The following is a 25,779-nucleotide window of genomic DNA, read 5'->3' on the forward strand; positions in this document are numbered from 1 at the left end:
GTGCTCCGTGCTAAGCTGCTGCCGGGGGAGGGGACTGGGGTCGAAAAGCTGCTGCGGCCGCCGTCGGGAGACGTTAGCTGCTGTCCCTGCGGGCCGAGGAAACGCCCCCCCCCCACCGCTCACCTCCCACCCCCATCCCCCAAGGCGGACGGCGACGAGGGCTGTGTGGCCGCCGCGCGTCCCTGTGCTCGCCCTCAGTCCCGTCCACGGGCGCGCGGCGTCCGCCATGGAAGCACATCCGGCTGTCGCCGGGGTCTCAGGGCGCCGCGTCCCCGGCTCCCCGGAACGATGAGGGGTTAGAGGCGCCCTGCGTCGCGCCTTGCCGCGCGCTCCACGGGCCGGGGAGCGGAGGGTCGGCCGGGAGAGCCGGCCGCGGTGCCCGCCCCCGCGCCGGCCCGCTCCGCTCCGCCCCCTGGGGGCGCTGCCGAGGGGCGCCCGCCGCCCTTGCCGCGCCGGCGCTCCGTCGCCCCCGGCGCCCGCCGCTGAAGCCCAGCACGCGCCCTCCGCTCGCCCGCGCCCGCCGCTCCGCAGCTCGGCGCCGACCGCCGTCCTGTCCCCAAGATGTGGCACAACGTCGGGCTGACCCTGCTGGTGTTCGTGACCACGCTGCTGATCGTGCTGCTGCTGATGGTGTGCGGTGAGTGGGGCATCCGCCGCGGGGCAGTTCCACACGGTATTACACACGCCGGCGCGATTCTGGGTGCTCGCTTGTTTTGTCTGGGTTTTTTTTTTTTTTTGGTTGTTGTTTGTTTTGTTTTGTTTTTAATGGTGTGGATGGACGCGTTTCTTAAAATCATCTGCTGTCCACCATTGCTCTAAGGACTGAGTCAGGGGAGACGTGCTCCTGCCCCAGGACAGGCCCGCCGGCATCCTGGAGTGGGAAGAAGGATCCAGGGCTGGGCATCCTGACTCGGGGTTAAACCAGATACTGCTTCGCCGGCAGCGTCCGCTCTTGATTGCCATTCTTAACCACTGTCTGCCCAGATTTTAACCTTGGCCTGTTTTCGAAGGTGAAGTGATTGGTTACTCCTTTTCTTTTTTCAGAGGTTCTGACCCTAATGATGATGAGAGGTTTTCCTTCTTTCATTTAATCAGGGGAAGGGACAGAGTTGGGTATGAAGCACTCGGGAAATTGTTTACTTCGAGTTCAGGCTTAAACTAAATTCGAGACAGAAATGTTGAGGCTAGGCAGAACTTAAAAAACACCGGCTATATTTAAAACTTCCAGGGTCAGGTAACCTAACTCTAGGTTTTGTAATAATGGTGCTGTTTTGTTTGCTGTGATGTTTTTTCTTTCTCGGGATGGGAGGATGTAAAAGTTTTTTCTCAGGGTAATATTAACTCAATTTTAAGTTTTCTTGATTTCTTTATATACAGTAATTGATAACCACAGATTACATAGCAAAGTGGCAAAGCAATTGTGAAAATTTGGGAAGTATTGAGAACCAGGTGTGAGTGAATTTCACTTTTCAAAATTCCAATATATTGATGGTTCGGGTTGTGGGAATAATTTGTCGGAAATAAAAATAAATACTATAGGGCTTAGTCATTTCATGGTTAATGTACTAAATGCTCAGTATCTGCTGTGTTTGGAGAAGATATGTGTGCACTTATGCAAATACATATTTATGTATTTGTATTTACATTTGTATTTTATTGTATGTATTTGTACTTACATACTTGTATGTAAATTTTTAGTTTTCTTGCCATAGGAAGGAACCAGAGTTAACAGCCTTTCTTTTCTGATGATAAAACAATTGAAAAGCCTCCGTTTCCTGCTTGTCAAGGCAGGATTTGGGGCCAGTTGTAGATATGTAAGATTCTGGAAGTAAGGAAAACCAGATCTGTGTGATTTGTTTGCGTGTGAGGAAGGAGGAAAGCGTATGCTTTCTTCTATAATTTGAAGATGCCAGCTGCTTGGAGGTGGGGATGCATGTGGCAGGTAGACCACACAAAACCTTGCGTAGAGTATTTGCTGAACTTGCCTTTGGGGCATCGAAATTCCCCGTTGCTACTTACATCTTACTTGTTCTCTCAGCTCCCCATAGGTAGTTAACTTTGATTTTACTCATTTTTCTAAAAATGCCTTGCCTTTGGTTTCAGAAAATATTATGGAATGAGAGGTGAGGTGTGGTAAGTAAAAGAACATCTTATTTTGATTGGAATGGTCCAGAACTAATAGCTTTATGAGGAAAGTAATTCAAGCACTGTTTTGTTGGGAGAGCTAATGATGGAGTAGTTTCATGTTTTGACTAGGATGGGCCTGCGGCTTGGGGAGGGGAGGGAAAGATCCAACTAGACTTGAGACTTGAGAATATCAGGCATTGTATTAGTTTGCAAGGGTGCCTTAACAAAATACCACAGACAGTAGACAACGGAAACGTACGTCCCCACAGTTCTGGAGGCTAGAAGTCCGAGATCAAGCTGCCAGCAAGGTTGATTACTTCTGAGGCCTCTCTCCTTGGCTTGAAGATGGCTGTCTTCTCCCCGTGTCCTCATGTGGTCTTTTCTCTACGTGTGCTTGTGTCCTAATCTTTTCTAAAAAGGGTGTCAGTCATATTAGATTAGGGCCTCACCCCTATGAATTCTTTTAACCTTAATTAACTCTTAAAGGCCCTATCCAGATACAGTCAAGTTGGAGATTAGAAACCTGTCATGGCCTACTTTATTGTAGAACTGACTGGCTCTTTCACTCAGTGAATGCTGACTTTCAAATTTCAGGTTCCTTGGGAGGTTTTCTTTCTCTCGTGTGTATTTGTTGGGTGTACTTTCTTGCCTCTCATCCATGCTAAAATGTTTCCCACTTTTACCATTCACTGAAGTGGCCTTTGTCAAGGTCAGTAACAAACGGCCTCCATATTACCAAGTCCATGTTCACTGAGTTCTAAGTATATTTAACCTCTCATACTCATTCTATACAGGTGAGCAGTCCTTCTATGAAGTATTTCTCTTGGCTTTTGTACACTATATTTTCATAGTGTCCTTCCTACCATTGTACCTAATTGCTTATCTTTTCCTGGCTTCTCATCCCTTAGATGAGAATTATTTATTATTAATTAATTAAAAATTTTTTTGTTTGCTTATTTATTGGAGAGAGAGGGAGAGAGAGGAAAAGTGCGAGGGGAGGGGCAGATGGAGAGGGAGAGAAGCAGACTCCACTGAGCATGGAGCCCAACATGGGGTTCGATCCCACGACTCTGAGATCATGACCTGAGCCAAAACCAAGAGTCAGACACTTAACCGACTAAGCCACCCAGGTGCCCCCCACTAGAATTTCTTATTAAACATTTTTTTGATCACAGCCTTTGATAGGAAATACATTTTAGATTATTCCCAGTACATTCATAAGTATATCAGTTACATATCAGTTTATTTATACATCTATCTAGCTATCAGCTTTCTGTCTCTGAAATAAAAATTTTATGGACTAGTACTTGCGCTTACTCCATGAGATACAGTTATTTTCTGTTATATTTCTATAACATATTATAATACAAATATATATTTATATTCCCTTTCCTTCTGTTCTCTCCCCATAGTATCTTATCCAGCCCTAGAGAGTTAAATATTTACTGTAACTAATGACTCAGATGGACAGCTCCAGCTCTTACTTTTCTCCTGCACCCCAGGCTCATGCATCAAACTTTTTTTCATGATAACTCCACTTGGAGATCTAAAAAGCATCTCAAACTTAGTATACCTAAAACAGAACTCTTGATTTCTGTCACCTGTGTTCTTTCTCCCTTGCCCCCTTCCTATCTCAGATGTTACCAGCAGCCAAGGATGTGGGTGTCATCTTTAGTTTTGCACTTCCTTTCATCCCATCCCTTTTCCTTTACAAATACCAGCTTTATCTGGAAGTATGTTCAGTTTTATGTCTTTAAGGAATCTGAAATATGTTCTCTTTTCCACATCTGTGATCACCACCACAGTCTTCATCTTTGGCTTGCACTGATTTAACTAGTGTCTTTTGACCCCCTCTTTTCTTTATGATGAGGGAGCAGAAGGCTAGCTGAAGACAAAGCATAAGCTGACACCCTGCAACCTCCCTGCCCCCCCACCTTTGGGCGGGACATGTGTGACATTCTTCCAAGAAGCTCCCAACTATCTTAATACCTTTTTAGAGGAAAAAACAAGCTTAACTTGACAAGCAAGGCCTCTGGTATCTTCTTGTAGGTCCTGTTTAGCATATGAAAGTTCTTTTGAAAACCTCCCTTTTTCCTTACCTCCCCCAACCCCTTGGTATATAATCAGTTGCTCCTCACAACCCCAGTGCAGCTCTGTCTGCCCTCAGGTCCTGTCCCCATGCTTTAATAAAACCACCTTTTTGCATCAAAGACATCTTAGTTTCAAGAATGCTTTGTTGGCCACCGCTCCAGACCTCACCCCACTGAACCTCACCTATATGCCAAAGCCACATCATTTATAATCCACTTTTCACATACTAGTCTATCTTGTATTAAGACCATGTTTTCTCAAATGGTTTTTTTTTGTTTTTTTTTCTTTTTAAAGATTTTATTTATTTATTTATTTATTTATTTATTTGACAGAGAGAGACAGCCAGCGAGAGAGGGAACTCAAACAGGGGGAGTGGGAGAGGAAGAAGCAGTCTCCTAGCGGAGGAGCCTGATGTGGGACTGGATCCCAGAACGCTGGGATCACGCCCTGAGCCGAAGGCAGACGCTTAAAGACTGCGCCACCCAGGCGCCCCTCAAATGTTTTTAACAAAAGAAAGAAAGTTTCAAAAGTTAATAGTACTAAAGGCATAAAGTAGTTCCCTTCAGCCCTTTGCTCCACTGTTTCCCCTAGTTATTTACTTCCATATTTGTAAATATTTTATTCATAGCTAGTTCTTGATTTTGCAACTTTAGACATTATTAACCATGGTGGAGTCCCCACTTCTTTACCTGCATGCCATTAGTAATGACAACTTTTAGATTCATTTGAGAGTCAAGATTTATATTTTACTTTTTTTTTAGGGGGGGGAGGGGCAGAGAGAGAATCTATTTTTTTTTTTTAAAGATTTTATTTATTTATTTGACAGAGAGGGAGATAGCCAGCAAGAGAGGGAACTCAAGCAGGGAGAGTGGGAGAGGAAGAAGCAGGCTCTCAGCAGAGGAGCCTGATGCAGGGCTCTATCCAGAAGGGAGGGATCATGCCCTGAGCCAAAGGCAGATGCTTAAGACTGAGCCACCCAGGCACCCCAGCAGAGAGAGAATCTTAAGCAGGCTCCATGCACAGCTCGGAGCCCCACCTGAGGCTCTGTCTCACAACCCTGAGAACATGACCTTGGGCGAAATTGAGAATCCCAATGCTTAACCGACAGTACCACCCAGGCGCCCCAAGATTTATATTTTAACTGTGTAAGTAGTCCCTGCTGGTCAGATAGTATAACATGACTACACTTACTTTTTTATGTGGTTCTTCATTTCTCTTGAAGTTAACAGTTGCCTTTTTAATTTACCTAGTATTACTTTTTTGTATGTGCCCGTTGTTATCCCCTGACCCCACTCCCCCACGCAATCCCAGAGCTCTCCTTCCTTCTTGGCCTGCCCTTCACTTTCTCTGCTGTAGACCCTGTTTTCTGGATCTCATGTCATCACCTTGCTTAGTTTATAATCTTGTTTTGCAGCAGCACATTTCCTGGTAGCTTTCTGAGGGAGAATGCAAGAAAGATAAATTTTTTTGAGCTAATGCCTGCCTGAAAATGTCTTTCATTGATGTCAAAATGTCTTTTATTGATGTCAAAGTTTCTAGAAAAATCTACCTTTATACTTGATTGATAATTTGAATAAATTTCAAGTGGTAGATAATTTTCATCCAGAATTTAAAAATGATAACTTCACTAAATGTCTGCTTTCCTAAGCCCGATTTTAAGAAATCAAACACCTTCTGTTTGTCCTTTATAAGTAACTTAATTTCTCTTTGTAGATGCTTTCTGGTAGATTTTTCTATCATTGTTATTCTGAAATGTCATAATGATATGTCTTGATATATCTCTCTTCCTTCCATTTTTCTGGGCCCGGTCAATTAAAAAAGACTAATGGTAGTTGGATTTTGGACCTCATGGGCTGATTTCTTTAGTATTACCTGTTTATCTCCTATTTTCTATCATTTCTCCTCTCCCTTCTGGCATATGTTTTGGGTTTTATCTTCTTTTATGTTTCTATTCAGTTTTTAAATTTCAGAACCTTCTTGTATTCTGATTGTTTTGCCAGCACCTGTTTTGTATTTTGTAATATGTTATCTCTATAAGCATATTCGCTATATAGTAGACCCTTCAACAACATGGGGGTTGGGATGCCAACCCCCACACAGTTGAAAATCTGTGGATAACTTTTGACTTCTTAAAAACCTAACTTCCAGTCTCCTGTTGACTGGAAGCCTTATTGAGAACATAGTCAATTAACGCATATTTTGTATATCTATTATATACTGTATTTTTGCAATAAAGTGGAAAAGAAAATGTTATTAAGAAAGTCATAAGGAAGAGAAAATACATTTATAATACTGTACTATATTTATTGAAAAAAATTCTGTCTATAAACAGACCCACACAGTTCAAACCTGTGTTGTTTAAGGGTCAATTGTAGTTTTTAATAAGAAAAACTGTAGTTTTTCTTCTCCCTGCACAATTGCCTTTGTTTCTTCCATGTATTTTCTTATGGTTTGTTTGCTTTGGACTTTTTGTGATTGAAGATTTTTACAAACGTCCAGTGCTCTGTTCTGTATTCATATTTAAGGGTGAAGAAGTAAAAGATGGTAATAAATTCTCAGTGTCCGTCTGGCAGCGAGTTGGCCTCTTCCCTAGGAGAAACCCCAGTTGTTAGTAATCTGAGATCTCTTCTCTGTGGGTATTCCATCTTTTCAGAGGAGAATCCTCTCATTTTCTGCTTGGGTGTTACAAGCTTGGCTGCCTGCATGACAGTTTTGTAAATAGACTTTCAGCCAATCCTTTTGTCTTCCCTCCTTAATCCTTCCTTCTTCTCACCCCAAGTCCCGATCTTCTCCATAGTTCTAGATTGAATTTTGGCTCCAATTTCTATCCCTTTTTCCTGCTATCCAGATTTTTGTTTCCTTTGCTCTGCTGGATCATTTACCACTCTTTAAAAATGTCACTCCTTGCTTAAAACGTGTCCTCCAGCAGCTTCCCATTTCCCTGGAAATACAGTCTAGATCCCTTACTGTGGCTACAAGGATCTGAGTGATAGAACCCCTCCTGCTTCTCCACTCATCTCTCCATTCTCCTCCCCACTACTCTCATGGTTCCGCCAACAGGCCAACCTTGTACTCTTCCCCAGGGCCTTTGCCCTTGTCTTCCTCTGGCTGTTCATGTGACTGGTCCACCTAGGGTAACTCATCCAGTTACTCTCTCGCTCACCAGCCCTTGGTTTTCTAAGCACTTAGCCCTTTCTGAAATGAGCTATTTTTGTGTTTTTCCCCCATTAGAGTATAAGCTCCATGAAGACAGGGACCTTGTTTGGCTAGTTCACTGCTCTATCCTTGGATTTTAGAGTAGTGCCTGGCATGTACTAGGCCCTCATATATTTGAAGGAAGAATGAAGAAAGACTCCTCAGTACAAATTATTCAGTTCCCATTACAAATTACAAATAAGTCTTAAGTGTGTACAAACCAAAGTTGTCTCAAGATGGATAACCCTTATATTACTCAAAATATACTCAACAAACTCTCATGTTCACTGCTATGGCAGTGATCATTGTATCCAAAAATTAACAAAGCGTAATCCATGCTCTTGAGGACCTTATACTCCCAATAGGGAACACACTCATACAAGGTAACTTTAGTACAACTACTACACTTCTGAGCTCCAGTTTCACATACACGACTCTACTCCTTTTTCTTGTTTCATAGAGCTCAGAATCTTTACCTAAAACAACTCCTTATTAACAGTTTATGCACGAAATCTTGGGCATTATTTTACCTTCTTATTCATTCCCAGTTATTGGGCCATATGTCATATACCCATTCATCCCCCAAATATTTGAGCATCTCTTATAAGCATGGTCCTGAGATACAAAGATAAGGAAACCTGGTTCTGCCACTAAATCACAAATCCTGGAAGAGGATACAAATTAGTCATTACTTCCAACAACAAATTTGTAAGAATCTAAGAAAAGGTCTACTAATGTGGGTATATTGTATTTTACATGAAATTCATCAAGTTGGGTGTGTATATCCATTCCCTGGTAATTACCTTTCTTTTTTTTTATGAATTTCCATCATTTTATTTAAATTCAATTAATTAACACATAATGTATTACTAGTTTCAGAGGTCGAGTTCAGGGATTCATCACTCTTGTATAATACCTAGTGCTCATTACATCATGCGCCCTCCTTAATGCCCATCACCCAGTTACCCCTATCGATTGACCTCTGGGCTCTTTCCATAGTTTTGCTTTTGTGGACATTGCTGCTATAAACATTGGGGTGCAGGTGCCCCTTCAGTGCACTACATTTGTATCTTTGGGGTAAATACCCAGTAGTGCAATTGTCGGGTCGTAGGGTAGCTCTGTTTTCAACTTTTTGAGGAGCCTCCATACTGTTTTCTAGAGTGGCTTCACCAGCTTGCATTCCCATCAACAGTGTAAGAGTGTTCGCCTTTCTCTGCACATCTTTGCCAACATCTTTTGTTTCCTGCCTTGTTAATTTTAGCCATTCTGACTGAGGTGAGGTGGTATCTCATTGTGGTTTTGATTTGTATTTCCCTGATGCCAAGTGATGTTGAGCACTTTTTCATGTGTCTCTTGGCCATTTGGCTGTCTTTGGAGAAACGTCTGTTCATGTTTTCTGCCAATTTCTTGATTGGATTATTTGTTTTTGAGTGTTGTTAAGTTCTTTATAGATTTTGGACACTAGCCCGCTATCTGATAAGACATTTGCAAATATCTTCTCCCATTATGTTGATTGTCTTGGTTTAGTTAACTGTTACCCTTGCTGTGCAAAAGCTTTTTATCTTGACGAAGTCCTAATAGTTCATTTTTGCCTTTGTTTGCCTTGGCTTTGGAGACGTGTCTAGCAAGAAGTTGCTGGCTGAGGTCACATAGGTTGCTGCCTGTGTTCTCCTCTAGGATTTTGATGGATTCCTATCTCACATTTAGGTCTTTCATCCATTTTGAGTCTATTTTTGGGTACAGTGTAAGGAAATGGTCCAGTTTCAGTCTTCTGCATGTCCAATTTTTCCAACACCGTTTGTTGAAGAGACTGTCTTTTCTATTGGATAGTCTTTCCTGCTTTGTCAAAGATTAGTTGACCATAGAGTTGAGAGTCCATTTTTGGGTTCTCTGTTCTATTCCATTGATCTGTGTGTCTGTTTTTGTGCTAGTTACCTTGCTGTCTTGATGGTGACAGCTTTGTAATATAGCTTGAAGTCTGGAATTGTAATGCCACTGGCTTTGATTTTCTTTTTCATATGTTCCTTTGGCTATTTGGGGTCTTTCCTGGTTCCATATAAATTTAAGGATTATTTGTTCCAGCTGTGTGAAAAAAGTTGATGGTATTTTGATAGGGATTGCATTGAATGCGTAGATTGCTCTAAGTAGCATAGACATTTAACAATTTTCTTCCAATCCATGAGCATGAAATGTTTTTCCATTTCTTTGTGTCCTCCTCAATTTCTTTCATGAGTGTTCTATAGTTTTCTGAGTATAGATCCTTTGCAATTGTAAGTGGGATCAACTCCTTAATTTCTCTTTCTTCTCATTGTTGGTGTATAGAAATGCAGCTGATTTCTGTGCATTGACTTTGCCACTTTGCTGAATTCCTGTATGAGTTCTAGCAATTTTGGGGTGAAGTCTTTTGGGTTTTCCACATAGAGTATCATGTCATCTGCGAACAGTGAGAGTTTGACTTCTTTGCTGATTCTGATGCCTTTTATTTCTTTTTGTGGTCTGATTGCCGAGGCTAGGACTTCTAGTACTAGGTTGAAAGTGGGCCTCCCTGTCATTCCTGATCTTAGAGGAAAAGCTTTCAGTTTTTCTCCTTTGAGAATGATACTCGCTGTGGACTTTTCGTGTATGGCTTTTATGATATAATTACCTTTCTTTCAAACAGAAACAAACTTGCTTTGCCCTTGGCTCCAGGAGCAATCATCAAGTACTGAGTTCATGTCAGTGGGATAATACTATATTTGGTCTTTGTCCCTGGTCTCTGGCAAAAAGTTCCCTGAACTTAAATTTTTTTTTTTTTAAGATTTATTTATTTATTTATTTATTAGACGGAGAGAGACAGCCATCGAGAGAGGGAACACAAGCAGGGGGAGTGGGAGAGGAAGAAGTAGGCTCCTAGTGGAGGGGCCTGATGTGGGGCTCAATCCTGGAACGCTGGGATCACGCCCTGAGCCGAAGGCGGACGCTTAACGACTGCGCCACCCGGGTACCCCCCAAACTTAAAATTTACTGAGTGATAGTAGCATCGTCTGTTTCTTATAGCAAGCCTCGTTGGACCATGCCTGAATTTATGCTCGGTAAGTCTCAGTGTGGGGCCCCTAGGTGGTTTGAGGGTAGGGGCTAGTCACTGAAAATACTAAACAGGATTAGAGAATGGGAAGTTTCAGCTCTACCCCTGACCTCCAGGGAGGGAGAGGGCCTGGAGTTGGGGTTGTAACAACTCTTGAAGAATGAGTGTAATAAGCATATCTAAAGCCACATTCTTTTTTTTTTTTTAAGATTTTATTTATTTATTTGACAGAGAGAGACAGCAAGAGAGGGAACACAAACAAGGGGAGTGTGAGAGGGAGAAGCAGGCTTCCCACGGGGCAGGGAGCCTGACGCAGGGCTCCATCCCAGGACCCTGGGATCATGACCTGAGCCAAAGGCAGACGCTTAACAGCTGAGCCACCCAGGCGCCCCTAAAGCCGCATTCTTGTTCTTGGAGCCTTCTCCGTCTCAGTAAATGGCAATTTTGTCACTGTTATTCCAGTTGTCATTGAGGCCTCCCTGACCTCTCCGTAGGACACAAGCCTCCCATACACCTGCCCCCTTTACCCTTACAATGCTTTATTTTTGCCTAAGTTCTTCTTAGGGAGCATATATGTTCCAGTGAGGATGATACTTGGAACATAGTAAGTGTTCCATGAATCTTCAAATGGATGAATTTTCAGTCCTTGAAGAATTGGCCAAGGTGAGGTTATAGATAAAGGCAGGAAGCACCCCCAGACTGTGGCATTTTATACGCATCTCCTGTAGAATTTATGCTTTCTATTAGTCAATGGGGAGCTAAGAGTCTTTGGCAGGGACTTAGTTTTGTAGGCTGTCTTAGCTACAATGTGAGGAGTGGGAGGCTAGGAGCAAGGAAACCAGGTAGGTTAGTGTTAAGGGTGGATGAGAGTTTGAAATAAGGGGGCAGCAGTGTAGGGGCTGGGAGTGGTGTTCGTCTGATTGTAGCCTGACCCAACAACAGTGATGCCACTTCTGTCTGCTCTGCCTGCCCCTCTCTTAAAGAGATTGAAGTCTTTAGGTCGCAGGAGAGTATCAGTGTGGACCTACATGAGAGAGAAGTAGTTGTCTTGGTGTACAGATTTTCCCTTCTCTGGGGGTTGGCTTGGCTGTGCTCCCTAGTTCAACCTGGCTTAACAGACCATGGACAGACTGAAATTTGCAGGCCTTGTCTAGTGCCCGGTCCTGGGTGCCTGCTGTGCCAAACAAGGTCGGGGAGTTAGTGACCAGTTGGACTCTGGCTGATCTAGCTTACAGACTACCAGCACTGCCACTTACTAGTTGTGTGACTTGAGCAGTGCGTGCAATGTCTTAATTTTAGCCAGCAGACAAATGCAGATAACAGAATCTGGGAATACTGACGATGGATATATTTTTGCTTGTCTAGCTCACATTGATGTACAAGTGAAGAAATAGGAATTAACTGATGTGTGGAAGACAAAGTACAAAATTTGATGATTTTAGCAAATGTATGCAGTGGTGTGACCACCACAATCGAGACACAGAACGTTTTAATCACTCCAGAAGATTCCCTCATGTCCTTTAAAGTCAGTCCTCAAGCGCCTCGCGACAATTGCACTGCTTTCCATAACCATAATTTTGCCTTTCCTAGAATTTAATGTAAATGGAATCGTGCAGCAAGTCTTTTGTGTCTGACTTCTTTCACTTAGCATAATGCTTTTGACCTCCATCTGTGGTGTTGTATATATCAGTGATTCATTTTTTTATTTGATGGATAATATTCCATTGGCTGGATGTACCACAGTTTGTTAATCCAGTTGCTTATTGATGAATGTTAGGGTTTCCAGTTTTTGGCTATTACAAGTATTACTGCTGTTATTAGCATTCATTTACAAGTCTTGGTGGAGATATATGTTCTCATTTATCTTGGGTAACGTTATAAGAAATTGCCAAACATTTCCATTGCCAACAGCCATGCTGTCAAGTGTCTTTAAATTTTTCGCCTGCTTAAGAAATTGCATTGTCTTTTTATTATCGAGTTGTAACAATTCTTAGGTATTTTGGGTGCAATCTTTTATCAGATACATGTTTCGCAAATACTTTCTTTGAGTAATTTTTTGTGTTTGGTTTATGTTAAGGATCAGAGTTCTTTTTTTTTTTACATAAGGGTATTTTAGTATCATTTATTGAAAAGGCAGTTGAAAATCAATTGATGATATATATATGGGTTTATTTCTGGACTGTTCTGTTCCATTGACATATGTATCTTTACACCATTTGTATAGGTTATGCCGTGTTACTCTTTTCAAAGTGTTTACTATTTTATATCCTTTGCATTTCCTTATAAGCTTCAGAATCAGCTTGTTAAAATAGATCTATTGAAGTTGGAGAGAATAGACATCTTAATGTTACAATCCATAACTATATGGTATCTCTTTATTTTTTTTAGGACTTTAATTTCTCTCAGCAACACTATACGTATTTCAGTATATAATACAGTTCTTGCACTATTTTTGTCAAATTAACTAAAGGTTTCATAGTTTTGATGCTATTGTCGTGGTACTCATTTCATGTTTGCTGCAAATACAATAGAAATACAGATGATTTTTGTATATTGGCAGTGTATTCTACAAAACTGCAAAATTCATTTATTACCTTTTTTTTTTTTTAATTCCATAGACTTTTCTACCCGGAGGATGATACTCCAAATGAAGATTGTTTTACCTGTTCCATCCAGTGTCTATGTCTTTTAGTTTTTGCCTCATTGTTCCTCCAGTGTAGTGTTGAAAGAAAAGGGTGAGAGCAGATCTTTCTCCTTGTCTTTTGGAGAGAAACACTTAGTCTTTCACTGTTAAGTTTAATATTAGCTGTAGTTTATAGATACTTTTTTTAGTTCGGAAAAGAAAAGTTTCCTTCTATTCCTACTTTGAAATTTTTTAAAAAATGAGCAATGGATATTGAATTTCCTTTCAGATGCTTTTTCTGCATTGAGATGATCATGGTATTTTTCTTTAAGTGTGTTTATATGGTGTATTACATTGTTTTGAATGTTAAAACAACCCCACATTCCTCAGATACACCCTTTTTATATATTGATGGGTTATCCTTTTTGCAGGATTTGATTTATTAAATATTTAAGGTTTTCCCATTTACATTCATGAGGAATATTAGTAGCTTCCTTAAATGCCTTTGTCTGGTTTTGTCATAAGGATCATGCAAGAGCTCATCAAAAGTGAGTTGGGTAGTGTTCCTCTTTTATTTCTTGGAAGAGTTTGCCTAGAATTAGGATATTGGATTTTTACTGCTGCATAACAGACTACCACAAACTTAACAGCTCACAACAGCATACAAATTATTAGCTCACGGTTTCTGCAGGTTAAGAGTCCGGGTGTGGCTTTAGCTGGGTCCTCCGTTCTCCATCTCACAGTTGCGTTCAGGGTGTTAGCCTGCCTCTTAGGACTGCTGGCAGAATTCAGTTCCTGGTGACTGTAGGACTTACAGTCTTACAGGACTTAGAGTGGCTTGCTTCTTTAAGTCAGCAGGAGAATCTTTGTGATACCAAGGAAGGTCCCAGTCTCTCTTTTAAAGATTTACGCTTAATGGAGTTGGATCTGCTTATGATAATTTCCCTTTTCGGTAACTCAGAATCAGCTGATGGAGACCTTAATTGTATCTGCAGAATCCTTTTACCTTTATCATATAACTTATCCCATCACCCTTGCTGTATTCTGTTGGTTGGAAGTAGATCACAGGTTCCGTCCACACTCAAGGGGACAGGTCATACAAGAGTTAGACATGGCTTGACTCACTGAGGTTACTAAGCTGTATCTGCCACAGTTTGTATGCTTTCTTAAGTGTTCAATAGAATTAATCTGGGCCAGGACTTTTCTTTTGGGGAAGGTTTTAACTACAAATTCAGTTTCTTTGCTAGATATTGGGCTATTCTAGTTATCTGTTTCTTCTTTTGTGAACTTTCATAGTTTGTGCTCTTCAAGCACTCTAATCTGAATTGTATAATTTACAAGAATAAAGTTAATAATATTCTCATTATCCTTTTAATATCTGTAGGCTCTATGGTGATGTCTTCTCTTTCATTTCTTATTTGTGTCTTTTTTTTTTTTTTTTACATGATCAGTTTGGCTGGAGGTTTATACATTTTGATCATTTTGAAGAATCAACTTTGGTTTCATTGTTTTTTTTCCTCCTTTATTATTCGTCCATATTCTATTTAATAGCTTTATGCTTTTATCTTTATTTTCTTCTCTTATTTTGAGTTTAATTTGTACTTTTCTAGTTTCTCATGGTGGAAGCTTCGACTATTGATTTTAGGCCCTTTTTTTTGAAAAAAATAGTTAATAAATTTCCTTGTGCGTATTGCTTTTCTTTTTTTTAACCAAAATCATTTTTGTTTTAGTCTTCAAAGAACAAACTTCTTTTTCCAAGGTAATGATTAATTTACAAAAATGGCATTTACAATGCATCTTCAAAATATTTCCCTTTAACAGGAACCTTAGCTTTACAGAATCCAAATATTAAAAGGTTAAAAAAATTTTCTGTTTTGTTATTATAGGACAAAACAGTAAGTCAAGGAAAGCCATTCATTTTTCAGGACCTTCTCCAGGAACCAGCATTGTTACATTATTTCCATTTAGCAAAATTTTATCTAATTTAGTGATCCTTCTTCCTTCTGGTGTGATTTCAAACTTAGTGACATCCTCCAATACCCTATTGACAAAGTCATCATACCCCAAAAGTGTGCCAACAATTTCTTTATCATTTTATATCACAATGTGAATTCTTCATCCTATAAATCTGTCCACAAGCTCTAGAGGCAGAGGCTGTGATGGGTTAGTGGTAGTGTTAGCTGTCATGGCTATGCCAGAAGTCACGGGTATTGCTTTCGATCTAAAAAAAAATTATTCAGGGGGAGGCGTGGATGGGAGGTTGGGCTAAGTAGATGATGGGCATTGAAGAGGGCACTTGTGAACACTAAGTGATGAATTGCTAAATTCTGTTCCTGAAATCAACACTACTACACTATATCTTGACTAACTTGAATTTAAACTAAACTAAAAAAAAAATGATTCAGTTCAAACTATTTTTTAGTTTCACTTGTGATTTCTCTTTGGAATGGATATTTAGGAGTATGTTGTTTAAACGTGGAATATTTGAAGTTTTTCCCCAAATACCATTTTGTCATCAATTTCTAGTTTAATTTTATTATGGTCAGAAAATATATTTTGTATAATAGAATTTAAGAGGGTCTACCCTTAAAGTTAATGAGACGGATTAACGGTGTACTTTGGTGAATGTTCTATATACACTTGAAAAGAATGATTCTTCTCTAGTTATTGAATAGAAGGTACTGTATGTATCAGGTCAACTTGGTTGGTAAGGCTGTTTGTTCAGTGTCTTAAAGCACTTCTCTCCATTTATAACTACATTATGTAGCAGGCATCTTCAGGGCTCTGAAATGGGTTAATTGGTGAAAGTCATTATACCCTTCAATTCATGGGTAGTTTTTTCTGTTGAGGGGCTGAGAGCATGGGGGTTGGTTGATTTGAGTGTCTGCTCTGCCAGGTACTGTTCAAGAATAGGGAATAAAGTGGAAGGCATTGATAAACCAGACATTGCCTTGTCTTCAGAAACTCGTGTCTTGGGGGGAATGAGAGACAATTATTAATGCAATGAAGGATGGAGGCCGGTGTGATGTAGTAGAGCAGTCACGCAAGACAGCGTTCTACTGAAGAGATAGTGTAGTGGAAGGTGTAAGATTGTGTATTAACGATGCTTGACATTCTTAGTAACGGTGGTAGTAGCCTTGTGTCTGTTGAGTTTGCCATGAGAGGAAGGGACTGGAACCTAGGAGACAGTGACAATGGGTAGCGTTTGATATGTGTTTATTATGTGCCATGAATTCTCTTTAGCATGTTATGTGTATTCATTTTTTTTCTTTTTTTATAAAGATTTTATTTATTTATTCGACAGAGATAGAGACAGCCAGCGAGAGAGGAAACACAAGCAGGGGGAGTGGGAGAGGAAGAAGCAGGCTCATAGCGGAGGAGCCTGATGTGGGGCTCGATCCCATAACGCTGGGATCACGCCCTGAGCCGAAGGCAGACGCTTAACCACTGTGCCACCCAGGCGCCCCTGTATTCATTTTATTACCAGTGTCACCCTTTGAGAGTGGGTACTGTTATCTCCATTTATTGCAAAAGGAAACTGAGGCACATAGAGGTTAACTGGCTCAAGCTGCAAGTAAGTTGTTGGGTTAGGATTCACGGCCGAGCAGTGTGGCTCCAACATGCGTGTGAGCTGTCAGCCATTATGCTGATAATCCCATTGACAGATAATAAGGATTTGATCTAGGCTAGATAGAATGGCATTGGGAATGTAGAGAAGCAAACAGATGGGAGAGGGCTTACTGGGGTAGAATCTATAGCACTGAGGTAAAGTAGAGGAGGGGCAATGTGCTGAAAAGGAACTATTTCTCACCAGAGAGATGGGAAGAGGATGTAATACCCATTACAGAAATATGAAAATCGGAAGAAGGAGCTGTAGGATGTATATACTTTTTAAAGATGTCTTCGAGCCAACCAAGCAGAGATTCCTTCCTGGGGTTCCAGAAAGGTGGGAGGTATGGAGGGAAAATGTGGTTATAATTTGTCATAGAGGTAATATTTGGATCTATGGGCATGTTGTGGTCACCAAAGAGAGAAGAAAATAGAAAAGAGAGGTTTTAAAAGACAACATAAAAAATGTACTATTTGTTGGATTAAAGAGTTTTGGGTGTGGAGGTATCACGGTTCAACGTCATGTTGATTCAGTAATGGTATCTCCAGGTGCTTATCATCTAGTGTTGCCCAGTGTGTCATTACGAAAGTGGTGTGCAGTAGAGGGAATATTGTGGCAGGACGTGGAAGAGCATGGCTCTGTTTTTACGTAGCCTGTGTGTGTCTGCGGCCTTCGATATATTACCTTAGAAGTGAGCCTTAGCTGCCTTCAGAGGAAAATAAAAATCAGTAAGAGGATTAAAAATGGAAAAGAGCTTTATACAATTTGAGATTGGTCTTGAGCCAATTAGTTAACCACTTAGATGCCCTCATGAAGGTGGGATTATGTAACTCCATTGGAATGATTCCAAAAAGAAAAACATTTGTGATTATACTGTAGCTGGGTTTTTGACCTGAAAAGATCTTGGGTAGTGAAGTCAAATTCTCATTCTCTAATTAGTGTTTGGGGTTTTAGCCATACTTTCACCACGAAAATCTGAGAAATTTGATAAACTTTTAAAAATCGTCCCCCTCTTGCCTCGCTGGCCTTCTTCAATGGTTGAGTCACTTTGAGCCTTTATTTTCTTATCTAGAAATTGGGGATAATGATATCTAGTCTCATTAATTCAGAGGGCAATCTGGAGGATTACAGGAGCTGTTGAATAGAAAAGCACTTTGTAAACTGAGAACTCTATAATTACAACTGTCTCTTGGGGTTGTGGTGTGTTGATGGTGTTGGTTCATCTCTCAGGTTCATCTGCTGTCACTACCCTTCTGCTGCCAGTGCCTTTATCTTGCAGAGAAAAACAATGTACAGTGTGTTTCATGAAATTTATCCTTTGAGCTAATGCTAAGTTACTGGCACACAGGAATGAGTGCTCCTTTGCTTACCCCAGATATACACCCTCTGTTGCCAGCCAGTTTTTCTGACGTACAATGCCTACCAGTGTGAGACTGGAGCAAAACACATGCTTCCTTTTAAACTATGAAAAACTGCAGTACTGGTTTCAGCAATTGGTGTATATTTCTGATTCTATATACATATAATTGTGGACAGTTCTCCTCCCCCCACTTCTCTCCCTTCCTCCCTCCCTTTTCTCTCTTATTAAATCCCAGGACAAGGTATGAGACACGCATCCCATACAGAAAGGTAAACTAAGCAGTTTGTGGTGTCTTCATATCTGGTCTCAGTGGGAGGAATTGTATGAGCTATACTCCCAGAAGAGTTCTTGTTGGCTGTAGGCATGCAGGGTACAGGGGTAAGTCCTTTTCAGTAAAAGGTAGGCTTTTTAGTGATCAGTCTTCCTCTCATCCCACTGCCCCACAAAGATACATACATACACTAGGGCCCAGAGTCCAAATTGCGCTGGTCTAGTCACATGGGAAGTCAGAGTTATGCTTCTCAACGCTTCCTAGCAGAGTATGATGAGTAGCCAGTTGGGAGTGATTTTGTTGTGAATGGCTATAACGTGGTAATCACATATCTTTAACTAGGGTCATTCCAGTGGATAATAAATGCTTTTGAACTGGCCTTACATTTACTTGTGTTCTTTTCCCTAAAAGGGAGGCTATGACTCCCAGCCTCATCTAATCTCACCTCACCCCCACCGTAAGTAGTTCCTTCTTTCAAGAGGTTGATGACCTCTTGCTGTGTGGACATTCACTAAAGGTTACACTGTGTTGCAGTTTGGAAGGAATCAGGCAGGGAGATTGAAGATTTGTTTAGACTTTATCCAACAAAAGAATTGCCTGCCTAGCTCAGGGATGTTTTGTTTCTGAGTGACTCATTAGTGGGGACCATCTTCCACGACTCTGTTTCTAAAAAAAGAGTAGAGAGACAGCTTTCCTGGATTCTTTCTCTAGGCTATTCTGTCCACTCCCCTGCAGTCTCTAAGATCACACTCTTAACTCTCCGGGGAAAGCGCTATAGCCATGCTCATGGTACCTGCCCAGCTAATGCGTGCTGCCACTGGTCGTGGGGCTGACACTTGACCCAAGCTGGATAGAGATCTGGGGTGGGATTTTTGGGGGGATGGTTTTTGAAATTATGAACTGAGAAGGCTTTCATAGAACTGGGAAGAAGCAGCTATGTGCAAGGGAAGTCGAGAAGAAAGTGAAGCAAGTGTGTAGAGAGAAATGAGTAATGCTCTGAGAATGACATCAGTTCACAAGAGCCTTCTAGTTCTGTCCCCAGCAACCTGCTTCTCCCCATGCATTCTGTAAGCTTATTCTCCCGTAAGCTAACAATAAATTCCCTCTTTTTGGTGAAGATAAGGTTTCTGTGACTTGAACTAAAATCTGCTTTATTAAAATAAGAGGAGATGAACTATTATATGACTTTGTACTTTGTTTTTATCATATGACCAGTATAAGTAAACTACTATTGATGAATAGAGCAGGGCCCCGTTAATCAGCTACCAGAAGTATGTGGATGGATAGTGTAGTTTGACGGACAGTTTGGCCATTAAATGATACGTGCAAAGCATTTCCTTGTGGTACCTGGCCCAAAGTTAAAGAATGTAATTACATCATAACTGTCTTATTAGCAGCTTTATCTGGCACTGTAGTAGTACTTCTCTTAGTTTCTTCTTTGCTACGTCATGCTTTCCTTGGTATATACTTATTGGGGTTTTAATAATGGTTCTTTTTCTAAAATAAATGATCGTGTGTATAACTTTTTTTTTTTTTAATCAAACTGCCTGGGGTTTTTAGAATCATCCTTTGTTTAGACTAATAATACTCTTTGTAGAAGCAGGAGCTCTTACTAACTGTAGGTACTGTGATATGGAAACTCCCTTCCTCCACTTCCTTCTGCCATCTGTCTCTGAAAAATTATAGTTCTGTTAGAACTTAAGTCATTTTACTTGGAGAACAACTTGTTGAACTTCCCTCAGTTTAGTAAATACCACTGCAGTTCTTATCAACGCTACAATTTATCTTTTAGCTTTGCATTCTCACCCTGTCATTACAGTAGTCTGTAGAAAATAAGCACGGTGAATATTCGTTCTTTTTGGCTGCCCAGCAGATGAACTCCATATCTAAATCAGGAGAGTTCTCTACTTCATGATGTTTTGTGGGAAGCTGTGTCACTGCCCACGTGCTCCCCTTCCACTCCCAACCCTTGCATATCTTAATACCCAGACAGAATAGGGAAAAATTAGTATACTTTTAAAGTTCTCTTATCCCAGGTTGGGGCATACAAATTAGAGGTGTGAAATGGAGTGGTTTAGCTGTGTGGGTGGGGAGGCAGTGTGGAGTGTGGAGGTAGTAGTAGCCATAACTTAATTGCTCTGAACTCAAGCATCTCACTGGCAACCACATTCTGAATTTTGATTTGAAATTGAATCCCTTGCATAGATTGTTGGCAGTGATTAAAAATTTTGGGGGGAGGTTCGTTTCATTAAGTTTGAAAGAGAGAGTTTGATCTAGCTGAATGCTTTTGTACCTTCCCAGACTGACTGCAATAGCTGTCCTTAGTTCCTTATTGTGTAGATTTCTGGTATTTTATGGTGGAACTCCGGTCATGCCAGCCCCTCACCATAGTCTCTGTTTAGTCAAAAGACTATATTCCCCTACTTTTCTTTATGGTCATTTTACACTTTGAAGCCACTGTTGGAGTCTTTTTATTCTTTATGAGGTCGAGACTGTCATCTTTGATAGTCAAAACTAACCTAAGAGTTAAGGGTTTTCCTTACTATTTGTTGAAATCAACTGGCTTTAATAATTTAGGGCAATTAGTGGCATTGGCATATTTAAAACAATGTAAGTTTACAGCGTATTCATGATTTACTTACTAGTTTCTGACTTGTTTTTCCTGATTTTTTAATTTATCAAAGCCATGTTTGTCTGTTCTGGAAAAATCTTTTAAGTACAGGGAAGTATTAAAAAAAAAACAATGTAGGGCCCCCACATTAATCTGCAGATTCAGTGTAATCCCTATCAAAATCCTCACTGCCTTTTTTGCAGAAATCAACAGTGTAATTCTAAAATTTACACGGAAATTCAGGGGACTCAGAACAGCTGAAACAATCTTGAAAAGAACAAAGATGGTAGACTTTAAAACTTTTTTTTTTTTTTTAAAGATTTTATTTATTTGAGAGAGTGCAAGAGAGAATGCAAGTCGGGGGAGGGGCAGAGGGAGGAGGAGAAGCAGAGCCCAATGTGTCAGGTGGGGCTTGAACCCAGGACGACAAGATCATGACCTGAGCTAAAGGCAGACAGTTAACTGACTGAGCTGCCCAGGGGCCCTTCAGCTTCAAAACGCTACACAAAGCTCCTGTAATCAAGATGGTGTGGTACTGGCATACGATACTATAGATCAATTTATGGTCATTTGATTTTTGACAAAGGTGTCAAGACAATTTAATGGGGAGAAGAACAGCCTTTTCAACAAATGCTCCTGGAACAGCTTGATAACCACATGCAGAAGAATTAATTTGAATCTCTCTCTCATACCAAAATTAACTAAAATAGATCAGACCTAAATGTAAGAGCTAGAACTAAAACCCTTAGAAGAATACATAGGTGTAAATCTTCGTCGTGACCTTGGGTTAGTCATTGGTTTCCTAGATATGATATGACACCAAAAGTACAAGCATCCCAAGAAAAAATCGATAAGTTGGATTTCGTTACAGGAAAAAAATGATAAATTAGGTGTCATCATAATTAAAAACATTTGTACTTCAAATAACATTATCAAGACCGAGAAAAAACAACCCGGAGTGGAAGGAAATCTTTGGAAATCATATATCTGATAAAGGTCTAGTATCAAGAATATATAAAGAACTCTTACAACTCAATATAAAAAGACAACCTGATTTAAAAAATGGGCAAAGGAATCAGATAGATGTTTCTCCAGAGGATATGTAAGTGAAAAGATGCTCAACATCTTTAGTCCTGAGGGAAATGCAAGTAAAAGCCAGAGTGCTACGCCCACTAGGCTGACTGTCAGGGGAAAGGTGGACAATGGAAAGTCTTGGTGAGAATTTGGAGACTCATGCATCTCCAAATTTGGGGTGTAAAGTGGTGCAGCTGCTTTGGGAAACAGTTTAGCAGCTTCACAAATGGTTAAGCATAAAGTTACCACATGACCCAGCAGTTGGACTCCTAGATACATACCCAAGAGAAATGAAAATATCTGCAAAAACTTGTACACAAATGGTCATTGCAGCCAAACAGCAGAAACTGTTCCTTTTATACCAGCCCCAAAGTAGAAGCTACCCCAATGGCCATTCATTGCTGAATGGTTAAACCAGATGTGATGTATCCGTGCAATGGAATATTATTCCGTGGTAAAAAGGGCATAAAGTGATGCCTGTAACAACATGGATGATGAACCTTGAAAGTATAGGTCAGTGGAAGCAGCCAGACCCAGAAGACTACATACTGTGATTCCATTGATATGAAATGTTCAGAATAGACAAATCCTTAGAGACAGAAAGGTCGATTACTGGTTGCCAGGGGTGGGGGAGGAGGAAATGGGGAATGACTGTTGATGGATATGGGGTTTCTTTTGGGGTTGATGAAAATGTTCTGGGCTTTGATCATGATGATGGTTGCACAGCCTTGTAAATATACTAAAAACCACTGAATTGTATACTTCAAAAAGCAAATCTTATGCTATGTGAATTGTAGCTCAATTAAAAGAAAAGATAATTAACAAAACAGAAGCCACCTCAGATCCCACTGCCCAGGGACCCCCACAGCTTACAAATGCTTACTCAGTGCCAGACCCCTGAGCCCCGTAGATCTCATTTAGTTTACACAGTAAACTACCACAGTAGCTTTGTGAATGTTCTCTCAGAACTGGGGCTCCTGACTCTTCCAGAGTTCTTTCTGCTAATTCGCTGTGCTCACTCTTAACAAAGAATTTTAGGCGAAGACAAGAGAGCTAATTTGAAATATTATGAAAATACTGTTTTATGAAGGTAAGTGCTTTACTCACACAGTTGACCAAAATACATTTGTGGCATGGTTCAGGTAGCATTCAGTGCTCAAGCTTTAGGGAAAGCAAACCCTTGAGAAATAGGGTTAAACCCCCAAAGTTAGTCTTTTAATAATACTGAGGAGCTTATGCTGATCTTTTTTCTTTTCTTTTCTTTTCTTTTCTTTTCTTTTTTCTTCAGAGACTGCAAGAAAGAAACAAGTAGAATTAGAAACTTCCTTAAGTGGGTCATTTATGTTGACCTGGTGTAATGCTGGGGTAGAAAAACTGCTTGAATTTTGTCTTCATAAACTGCTACTCATCAGAACATGCTATGGTCCATTGCTTTTCTACTAGAGAGTTTAGAACAGAAGGCGTCAGTAAAACACACTAGCATGGAAAACCTTGTTACAGTGGTTACTTTTGTTTGTTTGAACATGTGCTTAAGATTTCAGAGCAGCTAGTCATGGGTTCAGAGGTTTTATCCTGTGTACTCATTGTATTGATTGATCCTTATTCGTGGGCATCTAAAATGTGGTGAACTTCAAACTCCTTGCAAAAACAAACCAAACATGGTTAGTAATTTTTATTTTTAAGGAGAGTTGTTCAGACTTTTTAATGATTTTGACATGAAAATATACTGTTTTTAAAAATCTTGAACTTCAGATAGTGGTGCTCTGGCTTTATTCTTTCATCATGTAAATAAAGAAAATGTATTATTTCTAGAAACTTACAAATAGCTTGACTCTGACAGAAGTTCTCAGTGAAGTGCAGTTGACCCCTGTCATTTAATGGTTTCACATTGCAGTCAGAGCAGACTTGCTTTTAGTAAGTATTAGCATTGAGACATGACTGTCCCAAGGAAATGCAAAGTATCGTCTTTTTTTCCCCAGTAGAGTGCTCTCAGAAATTTGATTTTAATATAATAAACACTTTGACCTAGATATCATAATGTCATCATAATTTTAATGTAGATAGACCACACTTGGATTCTAAATTCCATGAAGGCAGAAACTTTTTGCCATCCTTATATAATGTCAGAGTTTCTTCTTGTGCCTGTCCATAGTAAATGATTAATAAATGTTTGTTATATAAATATATATTCATAATCACATATATTGATATTAATCATACTGTTTCTGTAATATACCCCTGACACATATGCAATTAACTAGAATGTTCTCAATTGATAATATTGTGTGTAATAATTTTTCTTGCTGTTTTTGTTTCTTTAGGTTGGTATTTTGTATGGCATCTTTTTTTATCAAAATTCAAGTTTCTGCGGGAACTGGTGGGAGACACAGGATCTCAGGAGGGAGATCATGAGCCGTCAGGCTCTGAGACCGAAGAAGACACTTCGTCATCTTCACACAGGATCAGATCTGCTCGGCAAAGGAGGGCACCTGCTGATGAAGGCCACTGACCCTCGCCATGGTCCTGTACTAGTGAATGATGGAAGGCAGCGGGGAGCCTCTGTCTTTAATGACCTGGCTTTGCAGTTTGGTAAAAGATTGAAGAGCATTTTTACTTGGATTTTAAGTCCAATTAAAAGAAAAAGATTTATATGTAAGCCATATGAAAATAAAGGGAATTAAAACCAAATCAGCCCATTGCAGATTTCATCTTAAAGGTAGTCTTTTGCCTCACTAGCTTTCTACTTACGTACTTACTCTCTGGCTCCCGGGCTTATTTCCTTGCACTGGTGTGAATCTTGTAAACATTACAGGCTTGAAAAACCATATTTTATTAATTCTGTAATGTATGTTGTATTTTTGTTTTTGTTTTCACATTTTACCTTGTCCAAAATTGGGATATAGCTCATGATTACTGTGAACCAGAAGAGGGTCGTGATGTCATTCTCCCAGCCTGTGCGTGTGTGAACTTACTAACAGCTTGTCACGGCGTCATCACTGTATTGTCCGTACCAGATGTGTCAGGTTTAATTGGCATTTAAAGATGTCTTCAAAAAGATTGCACTACGATTCAGCATTGAAACGAAAAGTGATTGTGTACGCAGAGAAGCATGGAAACAGAGCGGCGGGGCGTACGTTCGGCATTAGCGAAGCAAATATCCGGCGCTGGAGGAGTGACCGCCATTCCATATTTTCTTGTAAAGCAACAACAAAATGCTTTACGGGACCTAAGAAAGGAAGATACCCACAAGTGGATGAAGCTGTACTATGTTTTGTTAGTGAGATGCGTGCAAAAGGCTTGCCTGTCACGCGCCAAGCAATGCGATTGAAGGCAGGAGAAATCGCCAAATCCCTGGGAATAGATGAAACAAAATTCAAAGCGACGAGAGGCTGGTGTGATCGATTCATGCGCCGAGCAGGGTTGTCTTTAAGGTGTCAAACGTCGTTCTGCTCAAAACTTTCTGCCGACATTAAACAGAAGACGCCGGTGCAGCACTCTTTCCAGAAACGCCGGCTCGCCAGTGCTCTTGACGACACCAAAGGTGCTGGTATGTGGAAGAACGTAGGCATCAGTGGCTGTGACTTGAGAAGTGATTCAGAAGAGTTGGACTCAGAATATGAGGTTATAGTTATAACCTAACCAGTTATTTCATACGCTTTCTTTCAGGATCCACAAGACTGATGTGTTAAAAATCTGCTTAACCCTAAAAACCATTTCAATAAAAACGAAATAAACATTCTACCCGATATGAAA

General features: G+C 40.4%; 1 protein-coding gene and 1 pseudogene across 1 annotated transcript; one reads left to right on the forward strand and one right to left on the reverse strand.

Annotated features, from left to right (window-relative positions):
• SMIM13 (small integral membrane protein 13) lies at positions 1-25,779 on the forward strand. The gene is made up of 2 exons (XM_045811641.2): positions 1-637; positions 24,348-25,779. Exons 1-2 carry the CDS (start codon positions 562-564, stop codon positions 24,533-24,535), a joined length of 264 nt encoding a protein of 87 aa, XP_045667597.1. The 5' UTR covers positions 1-561; the 3' UTR covers positions 24,536-25,779.
• LOC123801522 (U6 snRNA-associated Sm-like protein LSm5 pseudogene) lies at positions 15,015-15,287 on the reverse strand (annotated as a pseudogene).

This window comes from Ursus americanus, chromosome 32 (genome assembly GCF_024610735.1).
Source record: "Ursus americanus isolate L20-20 chromosome 32, mUrsAme1.1.p, whole genome shotgun sequence".
Lineage (NCBI taxonomy): Eukaryota > Metazoa > Chordata > Mammalia > Carnivora > Ursidae > Ursus > Ursus americanus.

Coding starts and splice junctions, on each gene's coding strand:
- SMIM13 (XM_045811641.2), top strand. CDS start 562: ATGTGGCACAACGTCGGGCTGACCCTGCTGGTGTTCGTGACCACGCTG. Junction 638..24,347: donor GCTGCTGCTGATGGTGTGCG/GTGAGTGGGGCA, acceptor TTGTTTCTTTAG/GTTGGTATTTTGTATGGCAT.